At 37.9% G+C, this 24,187-nt stretch overlaps 2 protein-coding genes across 3 annotated transcripts in view; one reads left to right on the top strand and one right to left on the bottom strand.

Annotated features, from left to right (window-relative positions):
- Window positions 1-56: 56 nt before the first annotated feature.
- Window positions 57-13,190, bottom strand: rgs9a (regulator of G protein signaling 9a). Of its 2 annotated transcripts, XM_079828641.1 has the most exons (17): window positions 12,981-13,190; window positions 11,735-11,831; window positions 11,277-11,327; window positions 11,080-11,186; window positions 10,944-10,995; window positions 10,677-10,735; window positions 9,501-9,577; window positions 9,262-9,343; window positions 9,117-9,176; window positions 6,877-6,906; window positions 6,724-6,785; window positions 6,500-6,613; window positions 5,458-5,573; window positions 4,623-4,710; window positions 4,392-4,530; window positions 1,369-1,451; window positions 57-1,191 (listed from the first exon to the last, which is right to left on the bottom strand). In XM_079828641.1, exons 1-17 carry the CDS (start codon window positions 13,044-13,046, stop codon window positions 1,035-1,037), a joined length of 1,440 nt encoding a protein of 479 aa, XP_079684767.1. In that variant the 5' UTR covers window positions 13,047-13,190; the 3' UTR covers window positions 57-1,034. The 2 variants fall into 2 exon arrangements, with proteins under 2 accessions (XP_079684767.1, XP_079684768.1); XM_079828642.1 differs by lacking the exon at window positions 11,277-11,327 and having other exon boundaries at window positions 12,981-13,181.
- Window positions 13,191-15,068: 1,878 nt separating this feature from the next.
- The window catches only part of gna13b (guanine nucleotide binding protein (G protein), alpha 13b), a 42,194-nt gene continuing 33,075 nt past the window's right edge, over window positions 15,069-24,187 (top strand). Inside the window, exon 1 of the mRNA XM_079828612.1 lies at window positions 15,069-15,403. Within this exon, the coding sequence (XP_079684738.1) occupies window positions 15,121-15,403 (283 nt within the window). The 5' untranslated portion in view covers window positions 15,069-15,120. The remainder of the gene's footprint in view (window positions 15,404-24,187) is intronic.

Genomic DNA, 24,187 nt, shown 5'->3' with positions numbered 1-24,187 from the left:
AACTAAAAACTCAGACACTTTCTGACCATGTTTTGCTAGTTTTTTTTTTCTTCTTTAATTGCTAATGCAACCCTTTACACCAAAGACTGAACAAAATTAAGCATTGCTTGGCAATTAGTTGACCTAAATTGGTATTATCTAATTGTGTACTTAAATTTAACAGCTGACAGCTGAGATGAATTTGTTCGGACACAGTTTAACTCTTGAGTTCTTGTCATATTTTATTACCATTTTCTAAACTATAGCGAATAAACTGTGATAATGTGAGAAAATGTTGACTGTGTCTGAATAAATGTAGGTATGACTGTATATTAAATAAACAAAAAAATTTGATTGGCATAAAGAAAGGGGATCTTTTTGTTTTACTGTTTAAGTAATGGTTAGAATTTTTACTTAGAGGGCTTTTGACTGTAATTATTAATTTTTAAATTAAGAACTTTAAGCTTTCTCTAAACTTTCTCCAACACTGCAAGCATTGTTACAACCACCAGACAACACTGCACCAACGACCGTGCTGTCTTTTATTGTTTTACAGTAATAGATACAGGTATTCGCCATGACTACTGCACACATACAAAACATGTTCACACTATAATGAGAAACTGCTATACAGGTGAACAGAGATGGAAGGTAATGCAATCTTTGTGTTGGATGGACAATCACTGAAGCAAATGTGATCTGAAAAAGCAGCTCATTTCACATCAGTCATCCACAGGTATAATTTAACCCGAGATTATGACATTTTGTTACAGAATTTAGCCAGCTACAAAAATATAGCATTTGATTGTAGCAATACAAATGATTGGAACTAGCTATTCGGCAGTGATATGTACACAGTTGTGAATGATTTACTGTTATTTTTATATATTTGGTAGCAATTATGTGTACAGCAAGTTTCATAGAAGTCTGTAAGTTCAGCTCTATGTGAGACTTTGTATTAATATGTACATGTAGAGCACCCCAAAAAAATCATGAAACATTTTATGGGTCTCTTTTTATTACTCTGATTGCAAGCATTTCCAGCATGTCTCTATCTATTTTCGATCAAGTTTACTGGCCATCAGTTTTTTAATGTCTACGGGTCCAGCTGCAGCTTCTGCCTTTGCTTTATCTTCCTGCTCCTTCTGCCAGGTGACGATGGGGCTGATGCTCGGCCTGCGGTTCTTGGTGTTTTGCTGCAGCTGGGACTCACTAAAGGGGGGGAGAACAGGTCGTTTTACAGCAAAATACTGTTGGTTTGGTGACACGTTTTATATTTCTGAAACAACTGGTGAATTGTGTAGAAATCGACAATCAGTAGCAAAATTTACTAGTAGAAGAGGAGGAAATATTAGTGATAACGCAAACACACAAAAATAACTGACTTACTTGAAATTATGTGGTACTGGTGAAATGGCCTTTTTCTGCATTTCCTTGTAAACTGGTGACTTCAGATAGCGATAAAAAGTATCCTAAATGACAAATATAGAGTTCAGAAATGTGCAGTGTGCAGCTTTATTTACAAAACATGCATGTGAAAGTTCAAATTACTAAAGCATACAGAATACAAGTGGCAATCAAAAAAAGAGCCAAATGAGAATGAACCTCATTGGTTCTTGCTGAAGCTCAAACATGCTGCATAACACGAGAATGAACCTCATTGGTTCTTGCGGAAGCTCAAACATGCTGCGTAACACGACAATGAACCTCATTGGTTCTTGCTGAAGCTCAAACTGCGTAACACGAGAATGAACCTCATTGGTTCTTGCTGAAGCTCAAACTGCAAAACACGAGAATGAACCTCATTGGTTCTTGCTGAAGCTCAAACTGCAAAACACGAGAATGAACCTCATTGGTTCTTGCTGAAGCTCAAACTGCGAAACACGAGAATGAACCTCATTGGTTCTTGCGGAAGCTCAAACTGCGAACACGAGAATGAACCTCATTGGTTCTTGCTGAAGCTCAAACTGCGAAACACGAGAATGAACCTCATTGGTTCTTGCTGAAGCTCAAACGTGCTGCGTAACACACGAGAATGAACCTCATTGGTTCTTGCGGAAGCTCAAACATGCTGCATAACACGAGAATGAACCTCATTGGTTCCTGCTGAAGCTCAAACGTGCTGCGTAACACACGAGAATGAACCTCATTGGTTCCTGCTGAAGCTCAAACATGCTGCATAACACGAGAATGAACCTCATTGGTTCCTGCTGAAGCTCAAACGTGCTGCGTAACACACGAGAATGAACCTCATTGGTTCTTGCGGAAGCTCAAACTGCGTAACACAAGAATGAACCTCATTGGTTCTTGCGGAAGCTCAAACTGCGAAACACGAGAATGAACCTCATTGGTTCTTGCTGAAGCTCAAACTGCGAAACACGAGAATGAACCTCATTGGTTCTTGCTGAAGCTCAAACGTGCCGCGTAACACACGAGAATGAACCTCATTGGTTCTTGCTGAAGCTCAAACATGCTGAGTAACACACGAGAATGAACCTCATTGGTTCTTGCAGAAACTCAAACGTGCCGCGTAACACACGAGAATGAAACTCATTGGTTCATGCAGAAGCTCAAACTGCGTAACACGAGAATGAACCTCATTGGTTCTTGCAGAAGCTCAAACGTGCTGTGTAACACACGAGAATGAACCTCATTGGTTCTTGCAGAAGCTCAAACGTGCCGCGTAACACACGAGAATGAACCTCATTGGTTCTTGCGGAAGCTCAAACATGCTGTGTAACACACGAGAATGAAACTCATTGGTTCTTGCGGAAGCTCAAACATGCTGCATAACACGAGAATGAACCTCATTGGTTCCTGCTGAAGCTCAAACGTGCTGCGTAACACACGAGAATGAACCTCATTGGTTCTTGCAGAAGCTCAAACTGCGTAACACGAGAATGAACCTCATTGGTTCTTGCAGAAGCTCAAACGTGCTGCGTAACACACGAGAATGAAACTCATTGGTTCTTGCGGAAGCTCAAACATGCTGCATAACACGAGAATGAACCTCATTGGTTCCTGCTGAAGCTCAAACGTGCTGCGTAACACACGAGAATGAACCTCATTGGTTCCTGCTGAAGCTCAAACATGCTGAGTAACACACGAGAATGAACCTCATTGGTTCTTGCGGAAGCTCAAACTGCGTAACACACGAGAATGAAACTCATTGGTTCTTGCAGAAGCTCAAACTGCGTAACACGAGAATGAACCTCATTGGTTCTTGCAGAAGCTCAAACGTGCTGCGTAACACACGAGAATGAAACTCATTGGTTCTTGCGGAAGCTCAAACATGCTGCATAACACGAGAATGAACCTCATTGGTTCCTGCTGAAGCTCAAACATGCTGCATAACACGAGAATGAACCTCATTGGTTCCTGCTGAAGCTCAAACGTGCTGCGTAACACACGAGAATGAACCTCATTGGTTCTTGCGGAAGCTCAAACTGCGTAACACAAGAATGAACCTCATTGGTTCTTGCGGAAGCTCAAACTGCGAAACACGAGAATGAACCTCATTGGTTCTTGCTGAAGCTCAAACTGCGAAACACGAGAATGAACCTCATTGGTTCTTGCTGAAGCTCAAACGTGCCGCGTAACACACGAGAATGAACCTCATTGGTTCTTGCTGAAGCTCAAACATGCTGAGTAACACACGAGAATGAACCTCATTGGTTCTTGCAGAAACTCAAACGTGCCGCGTAACACACGAGAATGAACCTCATTGGTTCTTGCAGAAGCTCAAACATGCTGTGTAACACACGAGAATGAAACTCATTGGTTCATGCAGAAGCTCAAACTGCGTAACACGAGAATGAACCTCATTGGTTCTTGCAGAAGCTCAAACGTGCTGCGTAACACACGAGAATGAAACTCATTGGTTCATGCAGAAGCTCAAACGTGCCGCGTAACACACGAGAATGAACCTCATTGGTTCTTGCAGAAGCTCAAACATGCTGTGTAACACACGAGAATGAAACTCATTGGTTCATGCAGAAGCTCAAACTGCGTAACACGAGAATGAACCTCATTGGTTCTTGCAGAAGCTCAAACGTGCTGCGTAACACACGAGAATGAAACTCATTGGTTCATGCAGAAGCTCAAACGTGCTGCGTAACACACGAGAATGAAACTCATTGGTTCATGCAGAAGCTCAAACGTGCCGCGTAACACACGAGAATGAACCTCATTGCTTCTTGCAGAAGCTCAAACATGCTGTGTAACACACGAGAATGAAACTCATTGGTTCATGCAGAAGCTCAAACTGCGTAACACGAGAATGAACCTCATTGGTTCTTGCAGAAGCTCAAACGTGCTGCGTAACACACGAGAATGAAACTCATTGGTTCATGCAGAAGCTCAAACGTGCCGCGTAACACACGAGAATTAACCTCACTGGTTCAATCGCACACCTTTTTCATCAGCATGAAGATGTGGGTCTGGGCACCATCTAGTACGTATCGGTGAGGATGATCCAGGCCCTTTACTGTAATACCCATTGTCCTGCCATCAATATTGATCCAGCGTGGTGCTCCTGGGGCCAAAAAGGTTCTATAAAAAGAAATTAGATGCTGAGAAACTGAGGCCTGACTGGCAAAATATACATCTAAGGCAATAATGTGCCAAAATAATGTGCATCTCACTTGAAAACTTGTTCTGCTTTCTCTGACATAGAAGCTGCTGTGCCCCATTTCAACTCCTCAGCGGCTTCCCAGAAAGCCAGATTCTCACCTGCAGCGAAAATGAAAAGAAGAAAAACATATTTAATTACTAATACAAATAGATTGCCTCAAAATGGAAATTCTGTTACTTACTCACCCTCATTTTGTTTTAAAACCATATAAATTATAATGATATATAATGAAAGTAAATAAGCACTGGAACTGTCAAACTATTAAAATCATTTGTGCTAATTGGCATAAAGCTGAAATAAAATAAAATATAAATATTACATAAACTTAACAACTTTAAGCTAAGCAACTAACTGAAAAAAAGTCAAAGTACTTTAATTACTCAAAAAATGGAAATATATATATATATATATATATATATATATATATATATATATATATATATATATATATATATATATATATTAAAGCTAAAAAGAATTAAAAAAAAAGAAAATAATATAAATTACAAAAGCACATAACAAAATGACTGAAATTAAAATGACAACTAAAAATAAAAGCTTATTCTACATATTGATAAATACTATAATAGTACATAAATAATTGGCTCCAATATGATCAAAAGCACCACAGTTCACAAAAGTGGTCTAAATCATTTTTTCATGAATTGGACTGATCCAATTGGAGAGAAAGTCTAGCACATTATTCAACATTGTCCCTTTTGTATTCCACAGAAGAAAGTAAGTCATGAGGGTGAGTAAATGATGACAGATATGATGGATAATGATTATGATTTTTTTTCTTTATACCAACAATTAGTCAAAGTATTAATTAAATATTCACAAACCACTGAATTCCTTCTTTAGGAAAACCTTGAAGTCTGCACGGCCCCGTGGGTCACTAAGCAACTCAAAGAAGCTAAAAGACCAGCGCTCCACTCTCATCTTTGTGGGAACTTCAACACTGTAAAAAACATAATACACCAACGTGATTTAAAGGTACATTATGTAACTTTGGCACTCTAGTGTTTAAAGGGATAGTTCACCCAAAAATGAAAATTCTGTCATTAATTACTCCCCCTCGTGTTGTGTCGTTCCAAACTAGTAAGACTTTCGTTCATCTTCAGAACACAAACAAAGATCTTTTGAATGAAATCTGAGAGCTTTCTGTCTCTCCATTGGCAGTCTATGCAACTACCACTTTCAAGCCACAGAAAGGTAGTAAAGACATCATAAAAGTAATCCATGTGACTCCAGTGGTTTAACCTCAATTTTATAAAACTCTAAAAAAAAATTTTATAAAGTTAAATCTCCAACGTCTGCTCTCACATCAACACAACACGCATATGTCGTGGTGCTCTCATGAACTCAGAGATTAATATTTTGTTAATAAAGTAGTAAATTATGTTAGTTTTTTTGCGCGAACAAAGCACTCGCATCATTTAATAAAATTGAGGTTAAACCACTGGAGTCACATGGATCACTTTTATGATGTCTTTACTACCTTTCTGGGGCTTGAAAGTGGTAGTCGCGTAGCTGACAATGGAGGACAAAAAGCTCTCAGATTTCATAAAAAATATCCTCATTTGTGAAAATTCTGAAAATTTTGCAATAAATTACTCACCCTCATGTCGTTCCAAACCCGGGAACGACATGAGAGTGAGTAATTAATTACAGAACTTTCATTTAAATAGTCAAAATATAAGTCAAAATATAAGCATTTATAAGGCATACCGTAGTAATTCAGGATAAGACAAAAAACAGTTTGGAAGATGGATTTATGATGTACCCGCTCATTATATACATTCTTTAAACTTTGAACAAAGCAAAATTATATAGTGTACCTTTAAAAATGAATGAATTTAACTAGAATTAATTTAGAATTCTTACTCTGCCATGTTCAGCTCCCAATATGTGTCATCATCCGTTTGCCAGGGATTGCTAGGGAGACAGGGCACGAGGAACGGGTCGTGGTTCTTAAGTGTCGTCATATACTTGACCAGACTGAATGCAAAGAAACATATATTTAGAAAAAAAGCCCATGAAGAATATTTTGGTGCCAACTACAATTGTTGCGGTGAGTGTTCTGTTTTGGTAAGCTAATTTTGACTTACGCTCCAAGAGAAACCGTAGACTTGACCCTTGACCTCATGACAGCTTGTTGTGTGTAGATGATCTAAAATATACAGTTAGAACCAATTAATCATTATCATTACATAGAAAACAACCTGTTCTCTAAATTTGTGTAAAGAATCAATGGCACTTACAATTCTTCTATAATAATCATAGGGTTTTTTCTGAAAAAGAAACAACATCCTGTTACAAAAAGTTTCCGATAAGACACCACAAGACCAACTCGCTACATGCTATTCTGCCAAACACAAGTGATATGTGTGATACCTACAAAGCATATTGCACACACAAACACAAACAAGCACAAGCAACTACATAAAGCCAGTGTTGATTTCATTGAATAATTAAAGGAACAGTCAATGTAATGGCCTGAAATTATGCTCAGGGTACAAAAGCGGGACATACTGTGGCACAAATATATACACAAATGTTCATATAGTATGTGTTTGAATGGTATTCGAGGCTGGAAAGGATAGTTTGTGCTCTCTCTCATGTGTGTGTGTGTGTGTGTGTGTGTGTGTGTGTGTGTGTGTGTGTGTGTGTGTGTAGGAATCATCTTGAAAACTGAAGACGTGTTAGTACAAATCTGCGTGGAAAGGAAAGAGAGAGAAAAAAAAACAGTCACACCAACAGATTTATAATCGAATCTCTTAAAGCAGTCAAAATTTGTTATATACACCAAATATTATAAGGTGACATAATATTATTATGATTGATCATGACGGATACACATTCTTTTATGAAAGAAGACTCTTATGCTCACCAAGGCTACAATTATTTGATCAAAAATACAGTAAATACAAACAGTAATATTGTGATATATTATTACCTTTTAAAATATCTCTTTTCTATTTTAGTATATTTAAAAAAGTATTATTTATTCATGTGATGAGGAAAGTTGAATTTTCAGCATCATTAATCCAGTCTTCAGTGTCAAATGATCCTTCAGAAATCATTCTGATGATTTTCTGCTCAAGAAACATTTCTTATTACTATCAATAGTTGTGCTGCTTAATATTTCTTGTGAAACCATGATACATTTTTAGGATTCTTTGAATAATAGAAAGTTCAAATAAACAGTTTTTTTTGTAACATTATAAATGTCTTTAAGTCACTTTGGATCATATTAATGTGCTCTTTCTGAATAAAAGTAGGCCTATTGATTTCTTTAAACATATTAATTTCTTTACTTTCTTACTGACCCCAAACTTTTCAGCAGTATGTAACTTATTATATGACTTTATGCAGTTTAATATTAAAGGGATAGTTTAACCATAAACTTAAATTCTGTCATCATTTATCAACCCTCATGTTGTTCCAAACCTGTATGACTTTCCTTCTTAAGTGGAACACAAGAGAAGATATTTTGAGAAACGTCTCAGTGTTCCATTACATCCCATACAATAGAAGTCAATGGAGTTCAGTTTTGTTTTGGATCCCATTGACTTTTCATTACATGCGCAAAAACAGTTAATTCATTTATTCATTCTTCAAAATATCTTTTGTGTTCCCCAGAAGAAAGAAAGTCATATAAATCTGAAACAACATGACAGCGATTAAATGATGAATTTAAGGAGAATTATCATTTTTGGGTGAACTATTCCATTAATACACCAAAGTGGAATATCATATCATTATAATCTATAAACATTCAGGTCCTTTGTTCGGTGTTCAGTGTTTCATACTGAGTTTAAAATAAATTGTATTTTTGTAAGTTATCAGCAGCAGTAGCATCACTAAAACAGTAATATAATAATAAGCTGCCCTGGTGGATTTCCAACAGGCACTTTGAGGGGAAAGGGTGGGTGGGTGAAAGGGGATCTCCTCGAAAGATCACTAGGCCAAAAATCCTCTTATATCGCAAAGAAGATTGTGAGAGAATCTACATGGCCATCCCAGGACTGAGAGAGACACACTGCTAATCGGCTCTATAGTTAGAGCCTTTCAAACCACACTGCGTTCAGTAGTCTTGCCTATGGAGTCCCTCCCATAGTAACATAGGCATTTAAAAGGATAGTTCACCCAACTCACCCTCATGTTGTACCAAAACTGTTCGACTTTCTTTCATAAAATAAGATTGAAAAATGTCTCCATGTTTTGTTTTGGTCCATAGAATAGGTGTCAATTGGCTTTTTAGTTCCAAACAAACAAAAAATCTTCTTATATGTTCCACAGATTAAAGAAAGTCATACCGGTTTGAAAAGATATGAGGATGAGTAAATGACGACAGACTTTTCATTTTTGCTACCCATTTAAGTTCATAATGGCCTTAGTGATGGTTAGCAGAATCATCAAGTGACATCTGTCATTATTCATGCTCTGGATGAGTTAGTGTGGTGACTTTTGAGGGCTCACATGGAAACTCACCATTTACCTCCTCTGTATTAGGGTCAATATGACGATCCATGACATCCATAGCACTGTGTGTTTGTGGCTGTAGACACATATAAGAAAAGATACTGTATTCTCAAGATGGTGTCTTCAAAGCAACTGTGAACTAGCAGCTTCTGCCAACTTACTGGAGGCCTGTGGACAATCCAGTATGCTCTCTCCTGACAGTCAAACACAACTCTGTCCGCCTTCTGACGCGTCTTCCCAGCCCTTGAAAAACAGAACACAATTAAATAAAGCAAATACTAATAACATCATGGTACTAAAGATGAAGAATTACAGAAATATAGCTGATGGACACTGAAAAGACTGAAGTAGTAGTAACATTGTACATTTGCAAAGACAGCAGAATAGTATAGAAACTCACTGGTACTGTTCTTTAGCTTGCATCACAATAAAATCCCATTTATGGTTCAACCATTTGTGGAGTTTGTTGTATTCCTCCTGTTAAAATACACACAAATGTTGCTATATAATGTCATTAAAAGTCGACAGGAAATGGAAATTCATTGATATTATGCGGTTAATGCGCAACAAACTACCATATTCTGTAAAACAGGTTGCATCGCGTCTGGCCCAGGTTTTTCTTTTGAATGTGCTTCGTTAAATATTAGGCTGTTTTACTCAAAATGCCTTCAAAAGAGCTACCAAAGATGAGCATAACCGATGTCCATCACATATGCGGATCGATATCTAAAGTTTTTTTATTTTTCTCCTTCTCACTAACATTTGCATATTAAAATTTTAATAAAACACCAACAATAAAAATGTCTAGCTGGGTTAGCTGATTACCTTACAAGTCACATATCACCATCAGTTCATACTGCCATTAACACTTTCTCCAACAAGTGGATGCTATGAGACCTGTTTTCCTGTTTGTTCATGTGACATTCGGCATAAAGCCTATTCTGAACGATTCATCCATTCATATGTTTTTTTTGAGCCTGTAATATTAATTAAAATGTCATAACTCGATGTCTCTCTGGTGACGTATGCAAGACTTCTCCAATCATTAGGTTGTTTAAACCCCGCCCCTTTTGTACAATCAACTGCAAGTTCACATTCAGATCTGCCTCCATTCTATGAACAGAAGTCTCCGTCTGAAATTGTTCTCTTTTGATAATATGTTTCACTCCGATGTCCTTCCATTGACAATTCTTGTTTTTTATCGAATATTGCAGAATTCATTATAAATGTTTTATTCGTTCACATCATTATTTTTTTTTTTTTAAGTGTCCTCGTAAATATATAATCAAAATAACTTCCTCTTGCAGTCACATCTCATCTCTTCTCTGATGAAGTGTTTACTGGATCAAGGCCGGGACAACCTGTTACTCATATGAGATCACAGCAATAGCAAACCACAAGCATCCAACAATTCAATCATTTCCTGATGGACAAAATCAAGTCTCACTCTACATTTTTTCTTGTTCGAGAAGCCGTTTCAATATAGGTCACAATAGGGAAAAAAAGATTATTGCAGCGTCCGTTTCATGCCGACTTTTAAATTATTCCAAATCAGTAATCAAATATTTTTACATACCTGTTCATAAACATCAAGCACTCCCTTTTTTCGAATGTTTCTCTTTGCCAGATAGATTGCTTTAGTGACAGAAAACACTTTTATTAGGGGATGGGGATATACAAACATGTCTCTTTAAATGGGTAAATGAAAGACCTCTGGTCAGCAACTTTTCAGATCCAGATTCAATTTAAGTTGCAATTATAAATTGCACTTCAATATGTTATAAATTCTTTATGTGATTTTATCTGCAGCCAAATGTTTGCGAATAGGCAGAATATTACAAACCGTAATCGCTGTCCTCAGCTTTCCGTTTCTGCACAGGCCAGAAATAGGGGGTCTAGACAGATGGATAAGGTCACCTGATTACAATGCACCATTATTAAAACATTTGTGAAGATACAAGGTCTCCTGACACAATTACCTGAAAACGGTACAAACTGCCATCTGGTCTGAGGACAAGCTTCTTATGGTCCTGAAGAGGGTAGATGTACCCGAATGCTGCTAACATTGTCCCAAATGCTTGAGCCTCTGTCAAAGGGCGTTCAAGTCATACACACATTTAAGGGATATTTTTTTCCAGACCATTAATTTTTCAAAACAAACTATTTTCACAGTTACCATCATTGTCCATGTTCATATATTTGGAGATCCATGCAACAATGTCCTGACCTAAATTAAATGAAGTCATTATTAAGCATGTCAGTGTATGGCCCAACACTAAATTGTGATGAAATGCTGTAGAAAATATTTATAACTATTTTCACGCATTTTGAACATTTGTATTTTATAAAATCTCAAGCTTATTACTACAAGACCCAATTACATGTAAGATGACGTTAAAGTTGCTGGCTCGCTAGATTTGTCAACAAGTTGCAGAGATTAAAGAGCAACTTTGGAACCTAAAGTAGCAAAGATCTCATCCAATTGAAGACTGCTGTATATAGCCAGTGCTGTCAGATTATGATCTGGCAGCACAACGTGTGTGTCTGTTTATAGACAGAAAGGGAATGTACAGTATACAATACATGGTGATCTATGAACAGTGTTAAGATTCAGTAAGACCGTAAAAAACTCACCAGCGATGGCATGGGGAATGGTTGTAACATTTAGCTTCTGGTCTGATCCCTTCACTCCAGACGATGGGTCCTGCATCTGAACCACTATGGCCTCCAACTGTGAAATTCAGGAAATTTCTTTAATAGATGAAAGTTTAATATTTAAAATATCAAAAAGTTAATATATAGAAGTAAGTGCTTAAGGATACAATACAATGCTCAAGAAAGGGCAGTATCAGTCCCCACAACTTTTGTAGTTCAATGCAGGAAACAGGGTTCATACAGCACAGCTATATTTAGGAAAATGTAACTGAAATGGTGAAAATCAGCCATGACTGTCTGTCACGTTTCAGTTGTACATGGGGACCCAAATACCAAAAGATTTCCTTACTAAAGAAATTTACAAATATTTGACTTATTTTAAAACCTGTATATATTTCCAAGTAGATGTGCTATGGCAGGGGTTTCAAAAGCATGGCCACAGAATGGCATGAGAAGAAAAAAAAGTGACACAGTTAAACAATTAATTTTTGTCTGTGAATAACGTCTTGACGAATAATTTGTCAATATTTAGAAAAGAAACTTGTCAATTTTTTATGTGTTGGCAGTTTTTTTTTGTTATTATTTCATTAATTCATATCATTATGTTTGATTACTATTCCCTAATGCAGAAATGTCATATATTACACTTGTAAGTCTGGCCTTTTTTGACCTAATATGAGTTTGACACTCTTGTACTACAGCAACATGCATGGCCTTTGAACTTAGAGCAGTTCTTAAAGGCAAGCTGTCAGATGGGGCATGATGCCAGGCTAATTGGCTTTGAATCAGAAATCTCTTTTAGAGCGAATCTCTTCAATGAGTAAGATCTCTCCAAGAAGCTAAGAATAAACACAGACACCAGAAACAAGAATAAAAAATTAAAATACAGTTAAATATTTGGATATTCTATGAACAGGCTGAGAATTTGGGCTTGTATTTAAATCCCAACACTGTTAGAATCATCACATATTATAGTTATAATTATATCGTTAAAAATATGTGTTGGAAATAGAAAGTCAGTTAAATGTATGACTTTATGAAACTCTACCAGGCAGGGTAAATTGGTGAATATTCACAACAGCATACACAATGAACAATAGTACAAATAGCTAATTATAAAATGTATAAGGTCTTTAAAAGCGAGTTAAATGTTTAATATTTGCTCTCATCCATAAACTAAATAAATCAACACTTGCTTAATTTGCCTTGAAAGAATAAACTTTACCTTTTTAAGGCAGGACATCCGTGGCCGATAATGTTGTCCATGATCTCGGTCCGATCTTATTGTCATTTTGTAGTCCGCGAAAAAATAATTTTTAAAGCAGAAAACAAATCCTGTTGTCAAAAGCCTTAATGAGAAATTAATTTTAGGTTTTCTGAGAGTGGTGGACAATGCAGGTCCCTGCTGTACATCACGCACACACACCAAGATAAAAAAAAAAACTAGGACTGGCAAACATAAGAAAGTGACAGCGGCCAATCACAGCACAGCTCTCTTCAGAGCATCAGCGGATACTGCGCTGCTAAAACACACCGACAGGCGGCGACCGAGAGACGGACACTCTCTCGCCACTGTTTCCTATGGGAATGTCCTTCATTTCATTTTATCTGCGCTGTTTTTCCATCACCAGAAATGGCCGTTTCAGTTACAGCCTGATTAAAGGCCTATAAGACATTACTCAGCTGAGCAATATATATTGGTCCCCTGAATGTAATCTTTCAGAAACAGTAAGCAGATGTATTGTAGCCTATTGTACAGGTGCACTCTGTAATTTTTCCCTCTTATTTTTTATTTATTTACACATTAAGAAATGTGTAATACACTTGACTTTCATGAGATTCAGCTGCTTTATTTTACATAGTACTGCCTTATGGGGCCTTATGTTAGATCACATGACCAGCTGAATATACTACTCACTTTATCCATAACCACCAGCTTGTCATTGGGAACTGGATCCAAAGCGCTGAAAGTCCAAGGCCGCCATGTCGACTAAAGCAAAGACAGCGTCTTTATAGGAGTTAAGTTGGATGGGGGCACATACACGCTTCATATCTGGGTATTTTATGTCAACAATCCTCATAAATGTGTAACCCACTCCATAAAATAGCTTTTTTTTTAAAGACTGATACATTTAGTCATCTCATGTGAGTGCACACCATTTTAATGATTTTTTCTCAAAAGCGCTATACTGTATAATATTTGATACATGAATTACTAAATTGCACACAATCTACTATGTGCCTTCTAGTCTGAGTGTTAGTTTATATGTATTTTTTTTAGCAATTAAGATGCCTTTTAGCATAATTCTATACATATATAATAATAATTATATACATATACTATACATACATAATTCTATATATAATACATGTGTACATTGTACATGCCCGCAGTCATATCACCTTGTAACTTAAGACTGGTTGCCCACTGAAGCTAAGCAAGGTTGAGCCTGGTGGTCAGTACCTGGATGGGAGACCTCCTGGGAAAACTATGGTTTCTGCTGGAAGAGGTGTTAGTGAGGCCAGCAGGGAGTCCTCCTTACCCTGCAGTTTGTGTGGGTCCCAATGCCCCAGTATTAGGGACACTATAATGTAACAAGCACCATCTTTGATGAGATGTTCAACTGAGGTCTTGGCTCTCTGTGGTCATTAAAAATCCCATGGCACTTCTTGTAAAGAGTAGGGGTGTATACCTGGTGCCCTGATCAAATTCAAGAAGCAAGTGTTTTGATTAAAAAAACATGTTAAAATGTATACAAAAAACATACGCATCAAAAACAAGATACATCTTTTAAGGACTTCATATTGCATTATATGTTTTGCCCCTCACAGTTAAAACTACAGAGCTTTGATCATAAGAAATTTTAACATCATCCTCAATGATAACTGATATTTATGCATGCAAGTAGTCTGCTATACTGTTATATAAAAAAAAAAGTCTCATTGATTTACATTACAAGCTATCAGAATTTTATCTTAATTATTGGCTATATCACATTTGGTGTTGCAGTGTTTTCTTCCTCGTGACCTCTCCAATATAGTGAGACAATGGAGGCCAATTGTATTATATATGAGATACAGACATATTTTAGGTATAGCGGGGTTAATTTCTACTTTTAAAAGTTTTAATTTAAAAAAAAAATTTGTGAGTGCACCTTTAAGTGGGGGACAACTCGTTGGAACATTTTGCCCCGTGTATGTGAGGACCACTTTGGTAAATGTCGAAGTTCAAACCCGCCCAAAACTTCCATCAGAGAGCAGAGGACTGCGCGCGCGCGAGTGTTATGGTAACGAAGCCCCGCCCGCCACTAGCACTCAGGCGCGCGCAGTTTCACTCCCTACTGTATCGATGAAGTTGCACAAAGATGGCGGATTTCCTGCCGTCCCGGTCCTTGCTATCCGTTTGTTTTCCAAACTGTCTTCTCAACAGCAGCGAGGCGGAACAACTAAGGAAATCTAAAGAAATAGACCGAGGTCTCATGAAAGACAAACCCTATGTGAAACGGTTAGTCAAGATACTTTTGCTCGGCGCCGGGGAGAGCGGCAAGTCCACTTTCCTCAAGCAGATGCGCATCATACACGGGCAGGACTTCGATCAGCGGGCCAAAGAAGAGTTCAAAACCACCATTTACAGTAATGTTATGAAAGGTAGGAGGCGCGTTTCTCATTCACATACCTATGCAAAGTGCCGTGCCGGCTGTAAACTTGACTTTTAACGGGGTCGAGAGGGATGGGAGGACAGTGAAATGAGCCTTAGCTATAGCGTTAGCTGAAGTTGCGCTGTAACCTGCCCAGGAGAAACGCCCATGTTATTCTCTCAACTTTTCGCTGCCGCGGTCTTGAACAAAGACCTCCGCGGAGGACCTGATTTCTGTCTAAATCGTCTCCCAGCTTGTCGTCACATAAAACATGTGGATTCAATCTCACTCGTGATTTCCGTGGTCTAAAAAAAAGCAGGGCTGGGTTTTGAATTTCACCAGAAATTACCGTTAGCGCCCAAGTTTTTAACGTCTTCATTAAAGAGAACGACTCTTCGGACTCATTTAAACTCACACTGCTGCGTTTAAATGTTCTTATATGAAATATTATACTCAGCATTATCTTAGTTTTTGGCGTTTTACCAGAACCTCTGAGCTGTTTAAAGAGCTGCGAAATCTCCCCTCGTGTGTGCTAATGTTTTGTCTGTCCGAGATAATGCCATAACTGAAACTGGATTATGTAAAATAAATCAGTCCAGTATGTAAAGCCCGGCTTAAATTGTAAATCCGCTCTCTTGCTGAGCCCGTCTCATAAATAACAAAGAGACTGGTGTCTACCAAAATCACAGCACTCATATTCAAAGCTTCTTATTTATTGGCTTCATTATGGCATTTTTAAACTTTAAATGAAAGGGCAATTTTCAAATATATGTATATGTTTTTCTTGTTAAGGACGTGTTTGAGTTCACATGTTTTGGGCATCTGTGAAATGGGTGGAGTCCAGAGCTCTCAGACTAGCACATGATGAGAACATGGGTTAACAGTGACACTAACCACTCACCAACACCTGTTAAGGGAGCAAACCAGCTTTGTTTCTGACATTTTTGTTTAGAGATTCAGACAAGTTTGAAACAAGCTAAACCTGTCAGATAATCCTGAAAAAGCGAATTTGTGTCTTTCTTCCAGGAGTTCACGTTGGGGTTTCTGTCTTCTGACTTGCTTTTTGCCTTTTAAAAAGGGATGTGATAAATCAGTACCCACCTTGTATTATACGGGGCTCCCCGTTTGAGCTGCCTCAGTCGGGGATTTCCAGTGCCTATTGCTATGAAAAGATTTTGAGATTTCCTGTACGAGATTAATATGTTACAGCGGTCATCATTTACAAAGGCACCACAATGACAAACGGTTCAGTTGTGATTTCGCGGAGACTCATCTGGAGCAGTCGCTAACATCAGATCATATCCTTCCCTAACTCAACTTAAACAGGAAGCATTTAGTCAAATGGCTGCTTGGATCTAATCCTAAAGCATTCCAGAAAACATGGAAATTTCTCCCTATAATGACTAGAGACACATTAACAAGAAGTATCATCACCTGATCTGTGGAGATGTTATGGTTGAAGCAGAAGCGTTAGTCTTGTATTGGCCAGTTATCACATCTCTAACACTACTAGGGCTGAATCTGAAATCGTCCCCTATACCCTCAACTAGGGCATTATTTGAGGGGACAGCCATTTGTAGTGGTGTCTGAAACCATAGTGGACATTATTGAGTGCACTCACTCAATCTCACATTGCGCCGCAATAACGAGTGTACAGATGTATTTATTAAAACACAATTTAAAATATCTGTTTTCTATTTGTAATATATTTTAAAATGTCATTTATTCATGTGAAGGTAAAGCAGAGTTTTTAGTATCATTACTCCAGTCTTTAGTGTCACATGATCCATCAGAGCCGCTTAATATCTTTGTGGAAAATGTGATGCATTTTTTCTGTTTAAAAGAACAGCATTTATTTGAAATCTAAAAACTTTGACTTTGTTACAAAAATATATATTTCATGTTTTTTTTTTTTTTTTCATTTGTTTAAAAAAAACTCTTTCTGATGGCAAACTTTTGAACGGTAGTTAGTAATGACAGCCAGGCTCATTCAATGAACTACTCCTTTCTAAACAATTTCACTTGAGAGAACAGAATAACTGTCCTGAGCGTTTGCATTATATAACCGGACTGAAACGCCAGCTGTGTCAGTGTAGTTTATCCTGTGAGTTTGTTGGACAGTATGGATGAAATCCTGCCTTCTGTGATTTCTCTTCCAAGCTCTGGCTGGTTGTTTATCTTTTCTAGCTCAGGCATGGTTCTGTTTATAATCTTGAATAGTTTAGCCTAGCTTGCATTTGTTGCATCCTGCTGTTGTTTATAGAATTTGATGTGGAATTATATCTTGCTGATGCTAGAGCTCATCCAGACCTCATCTAGCCTACATCTAAGGTCCCATTTACATCTGCGGCCATGGTAAAGATTTGAGGAGTTGTTTTGTTAGTCCTAGTCATTTTTAAGGTGAAAGTGCACATACATATTGTGAGGTCACATGGACGCACCACTTCACAACAGATGTGGGATGTGTTAAAGGGGTTACGCTTCTGAGCGACTCTGCGCTTTCAGTTTCCTGCACAACTGAGTGTGTCGGTTCTTATTAAACTCCTGTTTTTTTCTCATGTATGGGTAGTTGACAAATTGACATGACCTCTGATATGACTATACTTCATCCAAAACCATTTTAAACAAAACATTTTTTTTACTATTTTTCATGCTACTTTTTGTGCTAATTTTATTGAGGCTAAAAATGAATATTTTTAGAAATTCATTTGTCACAATGTAAAATCATTTAAACTATTGATGGCAAAAATGATTAAAAACTTTGTACAGACCAGTTACAGGACCTAAGACATTTACGCGTTTTACACATTCATATACTTTTTAAAGGGGTCATGAGTTGAGAAACCAACTTTGCCTTGAGCTTTTGATATATAAAAGGTTGTGGTAATATAAGAATATCCTGTAAGTTTCAGAGCTGAAAACGTCCTTGTTAGTCAAAGAAAAGCTTTTATAGACACCAGGCCCAGCAAACGATCGATTTCAGAATATGCCACACCTTGACGTCATCGTGTGGTGAAACACCGCCTCTGCAGAAGAAGATCTACGCCTACTTCATCATTCACTGCCTGTTTAGCTCCGCCCACCGATTCGCGCATGTAACATAGGCCTAGTGTTAAACCATCGAGCTACAAAGCAATAAACATGCCGTTGAGGATTACAATTATTGTGCAGTGCCTGGGCTCAACATTAATGCAACATGCAAGTAACTGTTAATTCTAATGCCTGATCAGAAATGTAATGATTCAGGTACAGTCAGATGATCTTTGTCTGTGTGTCAGTAAATCAGACCAGTGACTAAACATCAACTTGTTATTTCTCTTAGTAGGATGAAAATCTGTTATTTAACAGTGATTAAATTCTATAAAGAAAGCGATCAAAGAAAGCTCCCTTTGCAATCGTTTGAGCAGTGCGCCCTGGAGCTGTCAATCAAACAGGAGAGTTTATCAGTGACGCGTTCATCAATGACTCCCGTTTTATTCAACGAATCTCTTAACTATATCACGTTTGCACTGTTAGTGAAGATGAAAGCATTCGTTAGTGTACAAAAACTGAGTTGCAATGACGAGATCGCTGCTTTCATGCGCTCAGCATGTGTGTGATCGGCTACAATGATCATCGCTGCAACCTTTCATGCCACGATCTTAATATAATGTCATAGATCTAAATGTAATGCAACACTTTTCACGATTAGTTAACCATGAGAGCTGCAATTGTAAAAACTAAACGAGCTAAAAGAGAGAGTAATACCATTTCAAATGCAAACACGTTAGTGAAGTCCTTTAAAACGGAGCGTTCAGAGCAGAAGGCTAAAATCAGGGAAGGAAAAATGCCTTTTATTTATAAATGATGACAATTTTTGATGTAAAAAGCATTCTAACATTATAAGTGCACCCCAGGAACCATCATAAAACAATTTTAAAAAATGCAGTTCATGACCCGTTTAACCTAAAATCTTGATAGTGAGTTAAATGTGCATGCCAAACATCAGGTAGTCTCAGCCTCACACATCACGGCCACAGACCGTTGACTAAATGTCTTATATGGCACATTTATCTGGAAACACTTCAGGAGTTTCGAAGTCGCCATTTGATTGGTTGAATTCTACAGGATGTCCGCGAGACGTGTGTCTCACGTGCTTTAACGGTCCACCGGGAAACAATTGCCGCGGCTACAAACTCCCTCTTGGAAGGGCTCCATCGTGTTTACCGCTGTGACAATGAGCGCTTACCAGGATCAACTAAACGCTGGATTTTCAAAAGTGTGTGAAGTTCGCGGCTCCATTGGTTCAGTAAACTTGAACAATGTTCTTTAATGAATAATTTATAGATGCATGCGTGACGCCGGTCTGTTATTGCAGGGGCATCGACTTTACATTTTCACTCCCCTAAACATGACGTGGAACATGTGATTGGTTGCATCACATATCAGTCAAAATGTTTTCTGGACAGTCCTTGACCAATGAACGCTTCGATAGAGTCCAGACCTTCTGCCGTCAGTCTGAAGGTCTGGCTACGCGAGACTATACATCAGGTAGCTACCCACACATGCTTCCATCACAGCGGTCATTCAAATCTCTGTTGGTGCTGTTGCTGAGCCAGAGAGAGCAGTTGAAGTATAGGTATTAGTGCTGTCAAACGATTAAAATATTTAATCGCGATTAATCGCATTAATGCCATAGTTAACTCACAATTAATCACAATTAATCGCACATTTTTATTTATTCTAAATGTCCCTTGATTTCTTTTTGTCCCATTATTTTTTCTTATTTTAATGCTCTTATCAACATAGAAAAGTGGATCGGCTTGCTTTGTTCAAATGTTTGTTTTATTGAAAACAACATTGGCATACTGTAGTGTTCGATTTCACACCAACATTCTCACTTGAAGCAAATAATCGCTCACACAATGTAACACTGTCCATCAATAAAAGGGTGAAAAAAAATACTTTGTTGCACAAACAGCCCCTTCAACAGCCCTTTCTAAGGGATCAAAACAGGGTGATACAAAATAAAATTACAAAGTGCACATGCAAGGTAAACTAGGACTCCGCCTATAGTGCAGTTAAACCAGGGGTCGCCAACTAGCGGACTCCGGTCCAAATCCGGACCGCGAAGCCTTTTGACGTAGGCTAATGAAACAGTTAACGTTGCAATGCTCACTGTTGCGTTCAGACCCAGACGCGCGGTCAAGCATGCAGGTGCACCGGACGCGAATGACGCGACATGCACGCCGCTTAATTCGCGCCGCAGAATGTCTATTTGCGTCTTTGCATTGACTTAAATCACTCGCGCAAAACGCTTCATTCGCGTCCGGTGTGAATGCACCATCAGAGCAGAAAGCAGCGCTCAAGACAAGCACTTTTAGTTGAAGACCCCTGAGTTAAACCATGGCATAATACGTTTCTCATTTCGGCGTCTCACGCTTGCCATCCACGTCTACTCTTTTAATGGCCCAAACAAGTGTGGGCAGCCGCAGCGTGCCTGATGTTTTGTTTCCGGTCTAGCTACATCCGGAGTGGTGTTGTAGTTTTTCTAACGTTACTAGTTGCTGCAACAGCATGTGAAAAAACTACAAAGTTTGTTAGACCAAAAAGAACGTTAATCTCGCGATAAAAAAATTGACGCCGTTAAAATAGGTTTGCGTTAACGTCGTTAATAACGCGTTTAACTGACAGCACTAATAGGTATGTCACAAACAGTCTTTTCAACCACACAGGATCATTATTTCTGTTACAATAATTGAAGTAACTGTCAAAAAAATGTATTTATTGTCATTGAATCGTAAAAGAGATTTGTTTAAAAATGCTGATTCATCCATTAATGTAACATTCTCATTTTATCCAGAATTGTGCAGCTCTAATGCACATATTGATATGTAAAACATAGTCATGTGATCATCAGATGGCTTTGACATGCCATGGCAATCTGGGTTTCTGTGCAATTTAATTTAGGCATGAAATTGTTAGTTAAGGATGGCATGCTCCTACCCTATAGGGACACAGAATAGAAACTGCACTGTGTGTGGTACATGAGTATTTTAGACAGAATGGCTATTTGCTCTCGCTAATGTGCATCTATGGACTGCTATTATTGATTGTGCTGCAGGACGTGCATATAATAGAGACAGCGCTCTTTACATGCAGTCTTGTGCTGCACTAATGGGCATCTACTCGGACATTGCTGACCTTTTAAAGGGCCTTCGGTTAAATACTCTTGACCTGCCGTCACCTCACACTGGAATGTGTGCCGAGAACAATTAAGGACTAATCCTGTGAAAGGACCCTAGAACGGGCTGATAACTGCACGTGAGGTCCAGAAGGTTGAAGAATATTATGTGAAGTCCTCCATATATCATATCAAATGCTTAAAGGTGCACTATGAACCTTTTTTCAGTAAAATATCCAAAAACCACTAGGCCAGTGTTATATATTTTGTTCAGTTGAGTACTTACGATATCCCAAATGTTTCCAACTATTTGTAAATCGTGAGAAAATTACAATTTTAACCGAGGAACCGGGACGTGTGAGGGAGTCGCCTGTCAATTGCGTCATATGCGTTACCCTCGGTTTCCGGCTTTATTTAGCAGAAACACTTTACCCTTACTGCAGTGTGAACAAGTGTCATAGCAGCCACTGAGCGAAAGCACAGAGTAACGTCATAACATCATTTTCAATACACTCAGATGTATCTAATATGATAAACAAAGCTGCGTTACCTCATACTCATGACTGGAAAAGCGGAAATGGCACCGGTGACTGGCATAATAAAAGTCCCGCTGCTTGTGACGCGAGGTGTGTTATGTTCATCTTATTAAAAATCCCTCCAGCGGCCTTGCTCAGCTCCACAACACTCGATCCTGCTCTGCTTCAGACTACAGTAACATTAAAAATAGCATCCATGAACATGATTTCTGCCTGAGTCCTATCCCTATTCTTTTCCACCAGCTGTGAGGTGAAGACCACATGTCCCAAGGTTCTGCACTCAAACTTGGCATCATCAAACTATGCCTTTGTTTTGAACAGGTGACCTCTAGTGGGCGGAAAAGTTACATAGTGCACCTTTTAATGAGTTATATTGGCAGCATAACTGATTGTAAACAAATAGTTTAGAAAGGGCTGTCTTTTTAAATCTGGGTGGAATAGGCCGGTTAGTTTCTATGCGCAATGGAAGATAACTGCAAAGTAACTCTATTCATTATTTCAATAACCATTCCTATTTACTAGGGCTGGGTAAAAAAATATTGATATCTCGATTTGAATCGATTCTCATTTTTATGAACCGATATTGATTCTTAAATCCCAAGAATCGATTAGTTTATCCTGTTTTCAGTTGGTGAATGAACGGAACTTTGTAGAGCCCCTCTCATCCAATAAATCACAATAATCTTTGTGCTTTGTTAGCATTAATATGAAACAAAGTCTCAGATTTCAAATTACGTCCATTTTATTACTAAATGTAAAAAATAAACCGTTTTGCCGCTGTTTAATGTGGCGTAACAGAACACAATAGCTCAGCTCAGCTCAAGAAGCTCACGTGAACGGATCATCTCCTCTGCTTTAATGCCAGTTTCAGCAAGAAATAAACATTAATGAACATCTGAAGATATGTTAAAAGATGTAGTACAACAAATCCTTATCCTTGTCACGTCACATTTAATCGCTCAATCAGTTTTCAACCATGGAAAGACATCAATAAAGCAGCTTTTGAACAATGTCACATTTACTTCAGAAAAAACATTCAGTGTCCATTAACTCGTTAGTCAGCTAAAAAAATTAAATCTATAGATGAGCATTTTGATAACCACATTACATAGGCTATTCATTATCATTTGTAATGTTCTTTAATATTAATGCATGTTTGAATAAATCCGTCAAGTTTTTATGACTGCCACCATTTAAATGTTTATTTCAAAAAACAAATTGGAGTAGAAATATGATTATGTAATTGTAAAGTTAGTATTATAACTTTATTATTATAAAAACATCCTTGAGTGTAATTTATGTTTGTATTTAAATCAGTTAATTTTAACCTTCAATTTTATAGTAGCCCAATGTAGTAGCAAATAACTACCATTTAGCTTATAGTTTAGGGCATTCGTTGAGATTTTTTTTTTCTCAAGAAAATTGGCCATGTACTGTATCATATATATATATATCCACAATAATCGATATTAAATCAAAATCGTAGTCGAATCGAAAGCTTGTGAATGGAAATCGAATTGAATTGTGAAATGTGTCAATACCCAGCCCTACTAGTTACCAAGATCTTTTCCACCAAACTGGCCAAAAGACATTATCTGAAAGGTGAAAAAGTGCTCTGTCTTTGTCATTGTGAAGGAGAGAACTTCCAGTGGAAACAGGTTTAGCAGGTTATTTCTACTATGACTGCTTGGGACGCCAGTTTTTGAAAGAGAAAGCCAGGTGTGAAAACCAGCTCATAATGGGACTCTCCTACGCTGATAATCTCAGTATACAAAACTAAAGACCAACATCACCACTGTTTTCACTACTTATACTCAAACCCTCACCCAGGAATGAAGTTGGAAGTGGATGAAGTTGCTACATCTCTTTAAGAGTATAAAAAAATTAAATCGTGTCTTGGGAAGATGTCAACATTTGAACCGCTATCATTAGACATTTAAGTAAGTTGATACCCAATACTTGCATTTAAAAGTGTAATTCTGCAATTAACCTAAAAAAATCTGTCGTCACAGGCGCTCAATGAATTCTGGGGTAGGTAAGGCTGTGAAAAATCCATCTGTTGTACACTCAAAAAAAAAAATTAGCTATATGGCCA

This window comes from Gobio gobio, assembly GCF_949357685.1.
Source record: "Gobio gobio genome assembly, chromosome: 1".
NCBI classification, from domain to species: Eukaryota; Metazoa; Chordata; class Actinopteri; order Cypriniformes; family Gobionidae; genus Gobio; species Gobio gobio.
Note: the sequence above shows the minus strand (reverse complement) of the source record. Positions and strands in the feature narration are given on the sequence as shown.

What these genes read in the sequence shown, in the direction of transcription:
- rgs9a (XM_079828641.1), bottom strand. Translation starts at nt 13,046, where the DNA reads ATGACAATAAGATCGGACCGAGATCATGGACAACATTATCGGCCACGG. An exon ending in TATGAACATGGACAATGATG is followed by an intron (nt 11,187 to 11,276) that starts GTAACTGTGAAA and finishes GCCCTTTGACAG; the next exon opens with AGGCTCAAGCATTTGGGACA. An exon ending in TGGGAGCTGAACATGGCAGA is followed by an intron (nt 5,574 to 6,499) that starts GTAAGAATTCTA and finishes TGTTTTTTACAG; the next exon opens with TGTTGAAGTTCCCACAAAGA.